Genomic DNA, 17,722 nt, shown 5'->3' with positions numbered 1-17,722 from the left:
CCCCCTAACCCCTCCCGCATGATAAATAATGACCGGTCCAGCATCTGCACTCGATGCAACGTGCCTAGCGGTGAAACGTCGCGAACGTTAGGTTAAAATATTTCAGACACCTAAAAACGTTACAACGATCAAACCACCAAAAATTAGTAGAATATAAGTAAATCTTTAAGTGTCAGCCAACATCGATAAACGAATTCTACCAAACAGTATTTCAGATCCGTCTGCCATCATCAAATGAACACGTCAGTTTGTCTGTTACAAAGAGTAAATGAATTAGTTAACTTTATTTGACACTAGCGGATGATATTGAGATTTTTAGATGTAGATTGTTCAAGCATGAGGTCTGATTCGACAAACACTGAAATTGGCATGTAAAAATTTTTAAATGAATCGAAAATTTTTCCTTAAAGTTCTTGCCAATATGTCGTCTGCTCAAAGTCCATTTTCGCCGCCTCTTTTCCCTCTCTTACTTATTGCTTAAGAAGTCGACCTTTGTGGCTGTCTAGGCAATAACTGAGTGAGCCTTATTAGATATGATGTTTAAGTGGACAGACCCGACATAGACCTCGACAATATTTATAACGACACGATCACATTCTATCGCAACTTGACTTAATTCTTCCCACGTGGCCCCTGTTTTAATATTTAAACCTTGCATTTTTGTACTAGAAATGCACGCGAAACACAGATAGTATTTTTTATATATTGAATACGGCATTGCAATCGTGGCAAAAATTTAGCGCCACTAAATTGGCTCTTTTGCACTGTTATACATGTCTAAGAAGCTTAATTATTCATTCCCAAAAGTTCAATTATCTTTAATTGTGACTAATCCTGGATCACCGCACAACGTTTTCATAAGTTATATTATAGAGGTGCCTCGATGTCCCGCCCATTAGGCATTTGTCCATGCTAATGTGTACCGCCCGATATTCCCTCTAAAACCAGTGAGTAGGAACGTAGACGGTCGCATGAGTGAGTCACTGTCACAGGAAGGCACTCAGCAGGATAACAAACACAGGTGAGGGCTTAACTCAGCTAAAAGCTTAAGACTCTTCATGCCCAACTAGTGCCGATTTGACGGTTTCTTAAAGATATTTTCTGTAAATATCTTGACAATATTCTTAGTTTTGGTATTGTAAGCAGCAGCTTTTTCGATTTAATCAGGCCATAAGAAGTATAAGGTAGAAAAAATCTAACTCTTGGCTATAAATTAGAGAGCATTTATAAACTTTGAACTGTATTATTATTATTAACAATGTTCTCTCTCTCTCTCTCTCTCTCTCTCTCTCTCTCTCTCTCTCGTCCACTCACATGGAATTTGTCCTCTGCACTATTTAAATCATAATTGCTTCTATTAATGATTACAACAGTAATTACAAAATAATAGTGGTGAGCTTTATTTTTAGATACAGATCTTTTATCTTAGTTACTTCGCATAATCCACCGTTTTCCCCCATGCTATATATGAAAATCTCGGGGCCAGACGCATTCTATGGTCTTCAGATTGAATAAATCTCGAGATTTGTAAACGCTTTCTAAAACAGCTGATAATTGTTGAAAATAGACGGAATAAAAACACACTACTTTGTTCACGTATTTGTTCAAACCAGTATTGGGAAAACAATTTTGGTGTGTCTAAGAGAGTTTTATATTGACATACCAAATGACTAATGGCGACCTTTACCGAAGGTGTAATTAACAAAGAACCTAGATGAGGCCTCAAATATTTCATTTAAAAAATGTGCCGTCAATTTTAATGGATTTCGTCGATCATATTTAGTGAAAAAAGAAACCCTTTTTACAATGGATGAATCGCGAAGTGGTTTTCTTTTTAACGAGAGGTACTTAACAAGGGGAATGTAATATTTTATCCGTGTATATATGGGCTTTGAAGCAACGATTCATGTCAATATTGATGTAGGGTGTTCTGCATGTCCGCCCATTTTTAGTGATGGTTAAAAAAAAAAAAAAAAAGATTTACTGAAAAAATGCTCTCGGAGAAAAAATCTTAGGAGTCTGGCGAGAACCAAACCGTGCACGGATGAGACATTGATTTCTGAAAAGGGTCAAACATCTTATGTCAACGAAATGAATCTTTCCAAGTTCCAAATGAAAGGATCATGACTTTAATTAATCCTTTTACTGTTGAGGCTTTGACGAAATACCTGATGACCCACATGTCCAAAAATTTTTTTCAAACTTTACCTTGGTTGTTGTAAAAGCGTTCGGTTTTGATAATTTACAAGACAGAAAAAAGCGGATAAAAATTACTTCAGTGATTGCGCTGATATACCATAAGGCCTTTCAAGACATCCGTGTCTCGGAAATGACTTTGACACTACTATAACTGGATTTCCTGAGCTAAATGACAAAAACGATGGATGAAAAACATTCAGTCGATGAGTCAAGAATATGGCAGTTTGATAGAAGCGTGATACAGAAACACAGAAACAACACTGCTAAGATTTACATCTCTCCATATTTCATAGATGAGCTGATCGGAAAGGCGCTTAAATAATTTTTTTAGAGACGCCGTTTTGTAATGAATCGCCATTAACGTCCCAGGACTAAATATAGCGACCTCAAGGTTTCAAAGTAACAGAAATACCTATTGCTAATTATTTTTCTTATTAAACTGATAGTTTAGCACCGGAGGTATCGTATAAACTAAAAGTTTTAATTTAGATGTAAGAATCTCTCCAAAAACCAAAATTTCAACCATTTCTTAATTAAATTTACCCCACCGAGTGCAAATGCGTGGAAGTTCAAACGCGCCTCAAACCCATACAGTTGATTTGTTTAAAAAACTGTCACATTCTAGAAGCTCGTTTGCTTTGTGAAACCTAAGAAATCGGAAGTATTAAAATACGGCTACTCATGGGAAAAGCGGCAACTACAGTTGTCAAAGGGCTAGAAATGCAATTCCAGCACTTTTGGGGAGCAAGGCAGTATTTTTAACTGAATTTTAATCGAGGCAAAAGTTCACAGATTTTAAGGTTTCGGTATGTCTATTGGCATTTCGAGCCACGTGTGAAAATGGCATCATAGGGTTTAAGAACCTAAAATGTCTTCGTTTCAAAGAGAAATATACCCCGTAAAACTGAAGGGGGAAACGAAGTTAATAACAGGCAATAACAGTAGCAAGTCGAGAGCCGTTTTAAATATGGCCAAACTTGTGTATTAAGAACTTATTATCAAAGTTACTAATCCCACTTTCTTGAAACAAGGAACTAAAATCAGTAAAAAAATTAGGAGGCTTAACCTGACAGTAAACAAACTTAGTCATAATCCAGTATAATGCCTTCTATTATCCAACACGTAACAACTCGGACAAGGAAACCTTAGAAGGAAATTCTAAAAGGAAAAACTTACAAAATATTTACTTTATTGATGCACATGCAAGCAGTAGCTACGGTATGGTCGGTAAATAAGACGCGATGTCTCCTCGTTGACTTGAGGGTCTCTTCATCCAACACGCCGTTCAAAACAATTAAAGCGCAAAATATTCCACTACAGACATTTTTATTATTTTCATGTTGTCTAGTGACGCATAACAACGACCGACATCAGAGTATCTTTATATTATCACTTGGTAAACCGCACGTGTAATCCAAATATTGACAGACATCAGTTCCGTGTTGCACTTTAATTTGCATTGGTCTGCCTCCCAATTATCAACAATAATTTATTCAAAGGCAAACGCTGAATTCAACAAGATAATTAACTTTTGGTCAGTGTGGAGGAAGTTAACTCTAACAGTGCCCCTCTCTCCTACGAGTATAGATGGTATTGGCAAACTGTTAAAGAAATTTGAGGAAATATTAGGGGAGAGAGTGTAACCTTGGATAGACTAGTATCTCGTAAAGAAGAAGTGGCGATGTTCGCAATAGCTTCGTGCTAAAATGGGTGAACAGAGACAAAAATTCAGCAATAATCAAGGAGCCACTAAGCTTTTGAGACCTCAAATAATCATATATACATAAATTAACCACTTTATCTGAATCGTAAAGAACCGTTTTCCCGGGAATGATCCAAAGAGGAAGCTCTCCCACGCAACACTCTTACAAGCGACCCTGTTTCCGGTTAGAAATGCATGTGAACGTTTTAAGCTTACAGCCTTTTGATAAAAATGATCAAATAATACTAAAAAAAACTGGAAAATAAATGGCCGTACAATTTCAAGCAATGTTCAGGCTTTACTTTTACCTCGTCCACAAACTCTGTACTTGAAAAATATCTCAAGTAGGAAAATATCAGTCACAGCTAAGTACTTCTTCCGCTTCCCGCACAGGAACTTGAATTTATATCACGGACATCACGTTAAGCTTGGAGATTCTTGAAGAATTTAGCCGTAATTTTCAAGTTTGCTGTTTTCCATCCGCGTAATCTTTCCTAGTTTATCTCTACTATACTGGTACTTTGTTGTCTTCCGATAATTAAAATACTATGCTTCCTCTATTACGGAAGTGGGGGGTCTTCTTCTTAACATTTTAGGTGGGATGGTATGTGCCCCCGATTCTCTAGAATTAGACCCGTTTTCACATCTAACATCGGTGTTCAACCTAAACAGGGGTAAAATCGTGGAAAAAATATCGGTACGGCGTTCGTCCTCTGATGTTTCAAAGTGGGTATTATCTCGTATCGGCTAAATGGCTGGATGTTACGTTGTTGATTTTTGGTAACCACGATCTTATAGTGTTTTTTCCGTGTTTTATTTTGCTCCACGGGCAACCTTTTTTTATTTGGATGACTACGATCAAAAGATTGATACTTGTTTTATCGAAAGTGATAGTGATGGTCGGTTTAGATTGCTGCATAGCCTAATTAACTCGGACTGACGTCAAACGATACAAATTGTCACACATATCATAAGTTGTTTGGCATTGCCGAACGATAGTGATGAAAATAATTAGAGCGATGACTGGTGCCAAAACTGAGGTGGGATTGATTCATTACCTTTTATGGCAATGATCTGCGATATACGAAAGCGAAACTTGTAGATCGAGCAAATTTCCGCAAAGAGTTTGACCAGGAATATAACATTTATTTGCTAGTATTTCAGTTCTACTAGCCTAGGTCATTTTAGAATAGCATGCATTTACAGAACAGCTATAGCAATGAGGGAACCACAATTAAGTTGCATGTGAACGATTCCTTTGGGAAAGAACTTTCTTCTTACTGAAAATTTTCAAAATTATTTTAAAATTCAAGACAGTTAAACATATCTTGATCTCGTTCGACTACTTTTTTATCTTCCAAAGCCAAATATTTGAACGATGTTCCAAGAACATTGCGAGCACAGAGCACATGCAAGATCAATCAACGAGCATCTTAGCGCCTTTCAGTGATCTTTCGTAATTTACAGTTACCATACTTTTGTATTACTGTTGACGGAATATTTATGTCGGTGCATCATTCAGCTCTTAGTGCAAAGAATTTTCACTCAACTTGAAACCAAATTTAAAATGAACCAAGGTCTGAAGGAAAAAAAAATGTCCCTTAAGACACCATTTGATTATTTCAAACCAACTATGAAGCTCAAATTTCCACCTAAGAAACTTAGTGGAAAAAATGGAATGGATTATTTCAAAGTTGTTTACATAATTATTTTCTGATACACCATTCCTCCAAATGAGGTGACGACGTCGCAATTTTATTCAAGTCAAGGTTTCATTTTAAAGAAATCAAACTGTTAGATTTTGTTTCATCACGCCCCATTATTTCCCCTTCTAAATCCTTCCCCTTCTGAATGCGATCTTCGCTTCGCTAAGTAAGTGATCCATATACTTTTGCAAAGAAACTTTTGTTGATTCAAAGACCTTTTCTGCTTAATTTAGAAACTGGCATAACAAGCTCATGATGACTCAGTGTTGGAAGTAAATGGTTACGTAATACATCTTTTTATTACAGTAACCAATGGTCAAAGTTCAAACCATTGCTTCCTTTAGTGCTGAAACGGAACAAGTGATATGCCAAGAACTTGTTTCAGCAACCACATTTTAAATCATAAATAGAAGTTAAACATCTTGAAATTATATACTCCACCGACGACAGCAAGTGATCACTTTCCTGGAATGCTTCGTTTCAATTTCGCGATCCCGTTTTGATGATTTTTATAGATGGCAGTTTTCAATCTTATTCGCCAACGAATACCAAAATTTCCTCATATCTACCCGAAACCGAAAGGAGCAGCCTTTTTCTACAAAAGGAAGTGTTAAGTAAGCATATGTTATGATTACTGTTCGTAATAATATTGAAAGTCAAGTTTCAGACGCCTCTACATCTTTTCCGCAAAGCCTCGATATTTGCGGAAATTCGCTCAAATAACTTCCGTAAAATCGCCATGCTGCATAATCGCTTTGGGATTAAAAATCTTTTGCTGCAGTAGCACAATCAAGGCATCGTGTCAACAGGAACATTTACTTAAACATAATCTACTGTGACATCACCAGACTTAAACGCGGTTGGTAACTCGACCCACGACCTCGAATATTCCCTCAATTGATTACCCAGATGATTAACATGCACCCTGACATCAAATTTTAGGTTGTAAAGGTTTAATTGACTCTCAAAAGTAAAACAGAATTAAATCGTGTCGACGACAGGAAGATTTAAAGTGAATGATGGAAGGGCACAGGGTTGACTTTACCCACACTGAGAGTGTAAACCAGTTGCATATGAAATTACATGTGTAACATGTCATGCCACGTGCCGCGTGTCGAACTGCCCAAAAAAGCCATTTAAGTGGCTAAAATTGAATGGGTATTAATTCTGACTTATGCAGCCACTCGTGGTGCGATTTGTTTCACTTCCGCGTCACGCCCGCGTGGTGTCACGTGACCATATAGCATAAAATAGATGGTGCTTCCTAAGCACATCACTTCTGAGGCCAAATCCGCTTTCAGGAACGAGGTCGGAGAAATTTTATGACAGAAAGGTAAGCCGTTTCTGCAAAAAATTATTACTGAGGTGAAAATATCGCTTTTAGGGAACAATTCGATTTATAAATGCCATTCAAAGGTTTTAGCTTGATCGAGCAACAATCAGCTCACGCATGTTTTCCTGTTTCCAAATGGCTTCTAAATTAGAGAATTCTTGTATAATATTAATCAGCGACCTCACGAAAATGTTATAAATTTAAAAATATATCTTTGAATATCGAACAGTCAATAAACTTGAGCAGGTTTTTTCGTTTCGCACTTAGCGCAAAATGTCGTTGCGTGAGGGAGGATATGTTACTCCGTTTGAAATATTTCTGCAACATGGCTGGGAATTTTTGTTGCAAGCTGTCCGCGCAAATCAGCGAGGTGCTAATAAACTATGATTGAAAATGGAGAAAGTTTGCACCGATTGTAAACGAATATCAAGGTCCAATTCCTCAAAATGGATATACAACCGTGCCGTTGGCTTTCATCGAGACTCTAACGCCAATCTCACGTTAGGTTAATTCTTGATATTTAGAATATTAACAAAAAGTGGAAGTCAGTTTAGAAACCTATAGAAGGAGTTATATACAAAGCATTGTGCAAATAGCCTTCCGTCTTCAAATCAGGAAATGCTCGATAATATTCGCCTTTGCCTCAAACAAGACATAAAAAGAAGATAGAAAATAGAGAATTATTTATTTATCACGGGAATCGTATACAACTGAAACGAGGAGACAACAGGTCAGTGTTTGCAAAACGACAGAATAAACCGTTCTCGGACTGAGTTAATCTTTCAGGCTAAAACAATCTCTAGAAAATCATAGGATGGTCAGTTTATTTTGTGAAGATACATCAAAGTGTGAAATGTGATTTGATCTCTTCAAATGGTGTGGATAGACTCCGAAACATGTCAGAAGTAAAGATTGCGTAATCAAGTTCGTCGAGTAACACAATGCAAAGTCTTGTGCAGGAACATTTAAGGCCCCTACTTTTCTACAAGAACAAAAACAGAAGGGAAAACCAGCGGAAGAATGTGTATTCAAGACTCATTTGACAAAAATTAATCACAAGCTTCGAAAAATGTAGCACATGTAAATTGTCTAATCGTGTATATATTTAACTCTACAATGAAGGTCATTTGATCGAAATGACAGACATGCTAGAGGCTAGATACTAAATTCGGTCAAGAACAATTGTATATGAACATTCGGGGCAAAGGCGATTTTCGTGCGGGCAAACGATATCACAAACATTTAAACAATGCGGCTTAACAAGCCAGGTTGGTTTCGGTACGCCCATTGTATCTTGAAGCGAATTTGTCAGTTCTGGATATGACTCTCAAACGTAAATTGTTAGTATTTTTTTGTGTTCTAAGCGATTTTAATCCTCGATCGTTGTGAAGAATTGTAACACTATTTAATTTCACTTCCGCCATGCCAGGTAAGCATGCTTCAATCGCGTAACTGCATGTTCAAGGCTTGATGTACTGTCAGAAAGGACTTGAGCTGTGGTGTACTTTATTGGATCACGAAGATTATGATTCGAATGTCGAGCTTTATTAAAAAATTCCGCGCATCTGTTTTAAAAAGGCTGGTACTGCATAGGCCTTTGCAATTTCTAATACAGACTTGAAAAATTGGCTTACGCTGAATTATTAAAAGGAGAATTTTAAGCATTTGTCTCAAGCATTGAGCAAAGAGATCATGCTTAATTCTCAATCAGGCTTAAAACTTGCTCAGTTCGTTTCAATCGCAGCTGGTTGCCTAATCACCTGAGAATTTAAAACACAGAGTTCGTGGTCAAAGACGTCATAAGCTAACTCAGTCCATATTTGGTAAGCGTTCTGCATTTCTCTGGCATTATAAATCACGGATGTCACAAGTATGGTTTTTGTTTCGTTAAGCTGTCGAAGACAGCTCTCATGAAAAGGGAACACGTAGAGGAAGAACTTTAAAACGAAAATGTTTTTGAAGGAAAAAAAGGAAAAAGGATTCAATTCTCTTGTAATTCTCAGGTAAACTCTCGAATGATATAGCTTTGACAGGATTCGCATAATCCGAACTGGGACGGTAGCAAGCATTTATAAAACGAGTTAGCTTTACGTGCCTAAAGCCGAGTGCTGAGCTAATTGGATGTCACATGTAATGGCAGGTATAGACTGGCAGGCGATCATCGAAAAATATATATAAACAAAATGAAATTTAAGATCTGCAGAGGTCGTAAAAAGACCGTGAGGAATGCGAAATTTTTACCCCTCAAGCGGTCTTTTCCAGGCGAGATAAAAGAGAGCTCGTCTACCATGTCCATAAGAGTAAGGGCTCTCTACGGCTAGAGAGGGCCATCTGGTTAATTCATTCAGCGCAAATGTCGTGTAGTCCTGCATAGGGCTTTCCCATCACTTACTATGGAGGATAAATACAAAGAAATTCTTTACCTTCAAAATAAATTTAAAGGCGATTATAAATACATGGGATAACTTTATAAATGGGTTTTTCCCCGATTACTTTAATTTCTGAAACATCTTCATGTCGTGATGTTCTGCAAATAGCTCTCCAGTTTCTTTAAATTAGGAATTTAGTTTGAGTAGCTTTTGAATTATTCTTTTCATCAACCTCTTTTGGTTAAAAAAGTGAGCGAGGATAACAAAAAAACAATGATGATATGCCAAATTACAGTGTAACGTAATCTTTCCAGTATGTCACAAGGACGTAACTTATGCTCACCCGCCACTTTGAGTACGTGACGCCAGAGTATCGACAAATTAAAAAACGATTGTAATTTACTTAGTTCCATCAAAGCCGCTACTTCATCACACTTGTGTCTAGCGGGAAGGAATGTTTTTTCATATATTCTCACGCAACGAAGAGAAGTTCATTAACACTCTTATAAAGCACACGCTGTCATTGACTTGTCAGGTGTGCCACAACCTGGGAAATAAAAAAATCTCTTCATTTTTGGCAATCGTACCACAGTCAATCCATCTTTCTTTCGAAGAGAATTTCCTGAAAACCTGTACGATATTTTAAATTCACCGAGGTGGAGGTGGAGGTTCTATAGTCCTGCAATTCTTCTAATTTAAGGAGGCTAAGGGAGTTAAAGTTATTGAAGTTGTCCAGTGTAAAGAAGTAGTTTATGAATAATCAAAAGAACATCATGATGATACAAAATCTTACCATAGAATTTCGAGCTAAGATTCTAAAAAGACATTTAGTATTGCCTTTTTACGCAGATCTGTACGATTTTCTAATTTTCCTGTGGAAAGCCAAGTTCAGTTGAAAATTACCACAATGTCTTTGGAAAGCGGTATGTTAATTACAAACGTTTAGTTTGCGTCATCTGATTTTTGTTTTTGTTGTTGTTGTTGTTGCTGTTTTCGCTTTTCGCTACACTTGGTTTTTCTTCCCTTTTTCTTTATCCTGTGTTTCTTTGTCTTGTGTTTCTTGTTTTGCTTTCTCTTACTTTCTCTTTAGTTATTCAATAACCTTTTTCACTGGTAAGATCTGAATGTTGATCCCCCGAGCTAGTATCATACCACTCTCTTTATCAGCTATTCGCAAGAGAATATAAACTCTTGCTATAGGTGAGAAATTATTCTTCATATCCATGAAAATGATCTTTTATCTCGCTACTTGTTGAGAATTTACCCACAGATCATTCCACTTAGTCAGAAGGTTAACAGCTGAATCTCTTTTTACTTTCAGCCTGTATCGGTCTCACAGACATGTCTGGAAATGAGGGGTATGCTTTTTCTCATAGTGCGATAGATTTTAAGATTTAAAGATTCTGTCTTAGTCTACACATGACGCTTTTGCCATTGCTGATCTTGGCAGCATTCCCAACGCTTATCACATGCGAACCAACTGCATAGCTTAACCTATCATAGAGTTCTCTTTAATTGTCGTAATTCAGTTGATAGAGAATCAAACATCAAATGGCAAGTTCTGAGGTTCTAATCCTTGTGGTAGACTTGGATCTTTTCTTTGTGCAACAGTTGTGACAAATATCCTGATAACATGACTCATAAATTCAGAAAGGAAACAGTCAGTATATCTCCCCAAAAACATTTTTGTGTGCCAATTATGGCCTGACTTTTTATCTCTATATTCTTTTCTCCCTTAATTCCTCTGTTATTCCCTCAAACCACCTTTTTTTACCAGTACAACCAAGCAACCTCCTAAGTGTGGAACAACGGACTTATTTCATTTTGCATTCCAGGAGTTTTTCTGAAGAAATGTCGTCTAGAAGTGCTGCATCCATTTCTTTTGACGATCCATTGGGTAAAGTCAAACGTTTCGTCATTGAGAAAGGACTTATGGTGAGATTTCTCAGTTTCGCTCTTAAGGAATTACTTCATTATATTTTGCAGCTTTCAAAATGCATACCGGCACGCAATGGGCCGGTCTTAGTAAGGTCAACCGAGGCTGCTGTTTCTTTGATTCCTGAGAAAATATTTTCTACGTGATTAAATTTTTAGCTCGAGGACTGTTTTCATGATTATGATCCACTGAGAAAAGGACACGTCACAGCCGGAGATTTTAAGGAAGCTCTAAAAAATTCATTTGGGGGACTTCTCACGGAAGAGCAAGTAGAAGAGATACAGACCCGGTATCGCATGGTTGATAATCTGGATTGCTACGACTGGCCAAAGTTTCTTCATGATATTGAAAAAGGTAAGGAAGATGTTTTTTTTTTAGCTGATAAAATTTGCGTATAAGTATAAAATTATATGTAAGTAAGAATCGCAGTTAGTGAATTTTTTAGTTTAAAGGCACAATCGATGTTTAAAAGCTTTTTTTCCACTGATGATCTCTCAGAATCGTGAATTGAAAAACGCGCAGCGAGCAGTAGTCAAGGCGATTTTCATTTATTAGATACTGAAAATGGTCACTTTCTCACAATTGAGAACGTCCCGGGTTCACAATTGAAACCATTTTTAACGGTTTGAGAAATGCTCATTGATTTCTTTCGATGGCCCTTTAACTCGGGGCAACCGAAAACAAGTCCAGTGAATAGCAGGCGCTAGGGCTTGAACTCAGGCCACAAGATCACGAGACCAGCGCCCTAACTATTCGGCTACACTGCCTTTATTTTGTCCATGGAGTCCATTTAATAACGTTCAAAAATATGTACGGAATAGACGATCATTATCGTATCAATGCCAGTACGCACCTACCCCTTCCCCAGACCAATTTGTAATCAGTTGACTGTTATTGGCTTAGGGGAGGTGTAAGTACACAGTTGTTCAGCTACTGACATTGATTCCTTTGTCATGAAACTTTAACTTGTTTATAGCGAGTTTACGACACTGAAATCCTGTTTTACTTTCTAGATTCAAATCAAACCTCTCCCAAGCCTCATCATAAACCCACGCGGCTTCAAAAGGAAGCTGTGCTGAAGAAAGTTGCCGCTCAGCGGATGAAAGGCAAACAGGATATTACAGATTTACTCGCTCAAGCCTCTCTTCATGATTCCAATGGGTATATAATGCTTTCTTTTTCTTTTATAGCAAGTTGAGAGGGAGAAAGTAATGTTAAAACCTAGAGAGAACTCACCCAATCAGTGATAAAAAGCGTTGATTTCTTAAACCAGCGCGAGACGGCTGTATACCACAATACGATTTTACACTCAAGCTTAGCTTTGTCTAGTCTCCTTTTGTTAGCCTGATTTCAAAGGTGCGAGAGCGAGTGCAGAAGGGTAGAACTCTAGAACTCTTTTTTGTCAATAAATCTTCAAAACATCAACAAGATCATCGGTAGTGCATGAACAGTAAACCCTAGTATATGTCATTTTAACTTTCGTCAGCGTCACTATTTTCATGTTCAAATGCAGAGCGTACAAAAGATGAAGGGGTTTCAGCAAACACGAGCAGTTCGTGCCGAGAACAAAAGAGACTGACTTACTGTTACATAGTTTTAGGTAGTACTCATGAGTACCACCTAAACTACATATTGAGGAGTATCGTGCCGTTTTTCGAAGTGGTATATTGAAAGTGCGGTGAAATCCGTCAAACTAGGATGCAAATACTTCCTGATACTTAAAAGGAAAGTACGATCAACAGTCTTACATCAACCGTTTTTTGAAACTCACCTAAAAATTAGAGAAAAATGACAAAAAATGAGTCCTATAAACGGGAGAAGGATCCATTTAAGTGTTCTGTCCTTGACAAGTATATAATCTCTATTTTCCTTTTTACAAGGAATGAGAAAATTGGCCAAAAAGAGGAAGAAGTTCTTCAGTTTCTTAAGGGGATTGCCGACAGAGAGGATTTGGAGGTAAGATCATTAACATATTCAATAGCTGCTTGTGGGTAGTGCTGAATACAGGGTTTCTTTTCTCAGTTTGGCTAAATAAAGAAACAGTACAGACGAGTCATTTGCGAAAAATAATACATGCCCAATAACACTTTTCTTTTTTTAATATTTTTTCACCTAAACATACCTTGAGAGACCTTGATGTCTTTGTGAAATAAAATCGTTCTTTACTATGCTGATTCATTTCCGTTTTACGATTTTTTTGTTTGGTTGACCTCGATAACGTTGACCGTTCACGAGCTCACCCTAAATTTGATACAGGTGAGCGTGATTGAAACATAGTATCACTGGTAATTGAGATTCTAAGACTCCATCCTCTTTGAACCAAAACATCGACACCAGCACTGTACTATGCTTTGTCTGGTTAACAAGTGCTCTTCAACAAGAGATTAGGTTTAGCTATTTCACCTTTCAAGGACACTCAACTCTGCAAATCACTTCCGTTCCTTCTGCCTTGTGCCCAGCTAAGAGGAAAAGCTTAGTTTGAAGCTCCTTTATACTTAGAAGAACTGAATAAATGATTCATTAACATGGATGAGTCAAAGTTCTCTCCGTCAACCAAACCATCTAAAAATTGTCTACGAAGTCGATTTTCCAGAGCCGTACGTTTAGGGGTGAACCTCCCGCAGGCATGGTTACTCAGCTCTATCCCTGACATCCTGTAATGAGCAGAATTGGTACACAACATAAATTAAACGAGTGGTAATCCACAGATTCATGACGATTGGGTGCTGTTAAAATACTGAAAGGCTAATGCCATGCAGAGTTGAGTGTCCTTGAAATGTGAACCATCAAGTTAGAAAATCAAAGTGATTCACTGCGGTTTTATAGTTTTCCTGAGAAAAGAAACCTCTCCGGCTTGAACACGATCAGAAAAGCTATCACATGGAAAAAAAAAACGAGGAACAAAATCTTGACCTTTTCTCAGCCTTTTTATGTTTCACCCCAGGTGATTGTTGCTGTCTACGGAGGTGAGACGAGTTTTAAGTGGCAAGAGTTTCTAAAGGATCTCCAGGTAAATATAACTTTAATATAATTTTAACATTCGCAGAGGAACCTATAACTTTTGTTCATGTTATCCGAACGTTTTATCAAAGATAGCAAAAAAAAATAATCAGGAATTGAATGTCTCACATTAATTTCGAAAATGATGTCTTTTTAATCGAACAGAAGGTGGAAGATTGTCATAAAAAAGCAAGACCGGCTTCAAGACGAAACAAGGTTTCACCACAGTCGAATGGGTTTACCATCGATATCCCAGATGAAAAAATACTGAAGACCCAAAAAGAGCGCCTATCCTTTCGTCAAACTCGCAAGCGATTTTCCATTTCCTATGAAACACTAGTTTGGATTGTTTTTGTGATTTCAACAGCCCTGTGTGTGATTGATCGCTTTGCGCTCAGAGGGGATATGATTTTAGGAAGAAGTGGAAAGTTTCCGAAGAGGCTTTGGGGAACTCACCTGGGAGAGACCACTACTAACGTTGTGTGGGCCATCACCGCAAGACTGATCATTACTTCTCAAAACTTAATGTTCTACACGATGATGAGTTGCCTCCCGAACTTAATCTGCGAGATCGCTCCAAACTGGATCACGATAGACGGAATCCGTAATGTCCATACAAGAATTCATACTTTTGCTGGAATTTTCCTTTTAGCGATACCTTCCCTTGCTCATGTTCTTATCATTTTTCTTCCGCCCCTAATCGATGGCACTCAACTGAAGTATTATCCACCAAGTACCTTCAACTACAGTGAATATCCTGATCACTTAAACTGGACGAAGTTCTGGGATCCTGCAGCAGTTCAAGGCTGGATTTTTAACGATCACAAGGGAGTTCATCTAACGTCGGACGAGATTTATCGATTCATGCTCGTTATCGTCATATTCTGCTTATTTGTCCCCCTTAGTAGATCGAATTATGCCAATAAAAGAAGCTATTCATTGGCAATGGCCTTGCACGTTTTTGCCGGGATCTGGTACGCCATTGACAACATCCGAAAGATCACCCATGGTCTGTCGCAAGTGGCTAATCTTCCCATTTTAGTTCTCTGGTGCATTGACAAAATTCTCTCCATTTTGTGCTATCGGCGCAACTGCGGCCACATTGTGAGAAGGGAAGTCCTTGGAGACAACGAATACGTAATGATGTACGTAAAACTGGACAGTGACGTTAAACACGCTGTTGGTGATGTTTACTATCTTCTTCACACAAGAAAAGAAAACACCGGAATGCTACCACAGCGGTCTCATCCCTTCACAACTTTTGCAAATATGTCACAAGATTCAACTTGGGACATTGGTTTGGTGATATCAGTAATTGAGGATGACCAGCAGATGTGCCTCCCATGGACAAAGTGGCTTGCTACCAACGACGAAAACATCACCCTCCATACATGGGGACCCTATCGGTCATCTGTATGGAAGCTTTATGAACAGATAATTGATGCATCAGATAGAAGTTCGCCTTCACATTTCGTTTTGTTCGCGACTGGATCTGGTTGTGGCTACATCTTAGATGTCCTCAGTTGTTTGGCCAACAAATATGAACCGTCACAGCATAAAAGCCAAACTAGTAAACAGATCAAAATCGACATTTTCTACTCAGTCAGATGTAGGGCATTTTACGAATTCCTGCGGGGACCCATCGAAGACCTCCTGCGGAAGATCAAAGAAAAAGACGTTGCTACTATAACGTTTCAATTTTATGTCACTGGTTCAGAAGTGGGAGATGTCGCAGATGACACAACGGAATCGCCAATTCAACTCATCCATGGCCGAATTAACTTCGAGAAAGCTTTGAAGGCTGCCAACAAGAAGTCCCGTTGTTACTTTATCGGAAGGCCTGCGATAGCCGAAGAGGTTTTAGGAATATGCCAAAAGAAAGGAATACAGCTTGTTAAAGATTACACAAACGGGCGTGGAAACCAAGAAGACCGTCGTTTACTTATAAAGTACCTTAGGATAAGTTTTTGGGTAATATTTGTCACAACCGCCGTTTGCGTTGCCATAAGTCTTGTAATTGATGTAAAATCAATCAAACACTCACTGGAAATCTTAGCAATGAATAGGACAAATTAGTTGGTCCGTGTATCAGTTAGTTTTACAAACCAGTTACGTCGTTAGTTTTTCATCTTCTAAAGGGAACAGTCGCCATTTATCGCCGAGGGTTGAGGGGGAGGGGGGAGGGGGAGGGGCTGAGGATTTTGATTGTGTCCAGCATTCTAAAATCGCTTGATTTTCATGAGAAAATTTACCTGCTCCTCCCATAGGCTCTGTGATATTCTCACGATCCTCCTTCACTGACAGTCGATTTTGTTAAGTCCCACCTCTATACTCTGTGGGTGACGATTTCCCCCCCCCCATGTTCCCCCTGAAAACAATGGGATGCCCCCTGAAAAATCCTCCAACCCCCCCTTCCTTCCCATCCCCCAGGTAATAAATAATGACAGGTTCCTCACGAGAGGCTCTTTAGGCCATTCTGCTGAGAATTAACGATAAAACCATGAAAATCAAGGTACTTGTCTTGAAAGTCTGGTTTAAAAAAATGAAACAGTTAAATATTACAGGTCATTACAAAGTAACATTTCAAAATTTACCCTTAATCTCAAAAACAATTGTGATAAGGAGATTTACGTCAACTATGGAACCCACTTTAGGTCGACTTATTCTTGAAATATGAAGCATAAAACATCGCCAACTGTTTACACGTATCCTTTACAAAAAAATTTTACCTTTGAATGTTTTTTAATGTTATATCGGGAGCAATTCCGAGTCTTTTATGCTATTTTTGCTAGGCCGAGTCACAATGCATCCAACTGTAGAATTCAAATTTTCATTTTTTACAAAATATTTATCGTGCGCTAGCTTGTTTTTTCTTCTACTATTAGAATGACGTCACTCTTAAGAAGCGTTACAAGAGGTAGTACTAAATTAACTTAACATTTTCAAGAGCGAACAGATCCCTCTTTAAATAAGATCCACTTTCCCTCAAATTGTCAGTTTTATGACTGATTTCTGATTGTTCAAAGATTTTCAGAAAATCTTGATTAGTGATAAAAGTTGGGAGCTTTCTTCAAATAAGATATTCTACTTTGAAATTGAACAGTGTGTCGAAGAGAGTGATGTACCCGTCGATAAGTTAACTCTTTAACTCTCATGAGTAACCAAGACAGAATTTCTCCTTACAATATCAATACAATATCAACCAGACAAGAGATATGAATAAGGAAAATATCAATTTGGGATAATTAGTTGATCCAATACTAAGTTCTTTGAACTAATATTATAAGAATTGTATGATTGACAGTAAGGAGAATTACAAATTAGATCTGTGAGTGAAAGGGTTAAACAATTTAAAAAATCATCTGATGGCGAGAAGAACAAAATACGAGTTATTTACCAGCGTCAACAAGGGTCGAACTTCAAAATCTGAGTTACTCGTTACGAATAAACCATCAGTGGGATTTAGTTGGTATCTAA

The 17,722-nt window shown here is 37.9% G+C and overlaps 1 protein-coding gene across 3 annotated transcripts; it reads left to right on the top strand.

Moving 5' to 3' along the window:
• The first annotated feature begins 956 nt into the window (after positions 1 to 956).
• LOC113665430 (uncharacterized) lies at positions 957 to 17,345 on the top strand. Of its 3 annotated transcripts, none has more exons than XM_089182332.1 (9): positions 957 to 1,021; positions 10,159 to 10,232; positions 10,631 to 10,667; positions 11,145 to 11,244; positions 11,404 to 11,599; positions 12,259 to 12,406; positions 13,126 to 13,201; positions 14,190 to 14,255; positions 14,411 to 17,345. In XM_089182332.1, exons 1-9 carry the CDS (start codon positions 972 to 974, stop codon positions 16,319 to 16,321), a joined length of 2,658 nt encoding a protein of 885 aa, XP_089038458.1. In that variant the 5' UTR covers positions 957 to 971; the 3' UTR covers positions 16,322 to 17,345. The 3 variants fall into 3 exon arrangements, with proteins under 3 accessions (XP_089038458.1, XP_027036914.2, XP_089038457.1); XM_027181113.2 differs by lacking the exon at positions 957 to 1,021 and adding an exon at positions 6,845 to 6,940; XM_089182331.1 differs by lacking the exon at positions 957 to 1,021 and adding an exon at positions 8,929 to 8,943.
• Positions 17,346 to 17,722: the final 377 nt, after the last annotated feature.

The sequence above is a fragment of the Pocillopora damicornis genome, chromosome 9, assembly GCF_964200805.1.
Source record: "Pocillopora damicornis chromosome 9, jaPocDami1.2, whole genome shotgun sequence".
Classification (NCBI taxonomy): Eukaryota; Metazoa; Cnidaria; class Anthozoa; order Scleractinia; family Pocilloporidae; genus Pocillopora; species Pocillopora damicornis.
The sequence above is the reverse complement of the archived record's forward strand: the minus strand, read 5'-3'. Positions and strand labels throughout refer to the sequence as shown.

Excerpts from the sequence above, each read along its gene's own strand:
- LOC113665430 (XM_089182332.1), top strand. The coding sequence starts at position 972 with ATGAGTGAGTCACTGTCACAGGAAGGCACTCAGCAGGATAACAAACAC. Across the intron at positions 10,233-10,630 it reads CACAATGTCTTTGGAAAGCG|CCTGTATCGGTCTCACAGAC; the intron begins GTATGTTAATTA and ends TTTTACTTTCAG. Across the intron at positions 11,600-12,258 it reads TCTTCATGATATTGAAAAAG|ATTCAAATCAAACCTCTCCC; the intron begins GTAAGGAAGATG and ends TTTACTTTCTAG.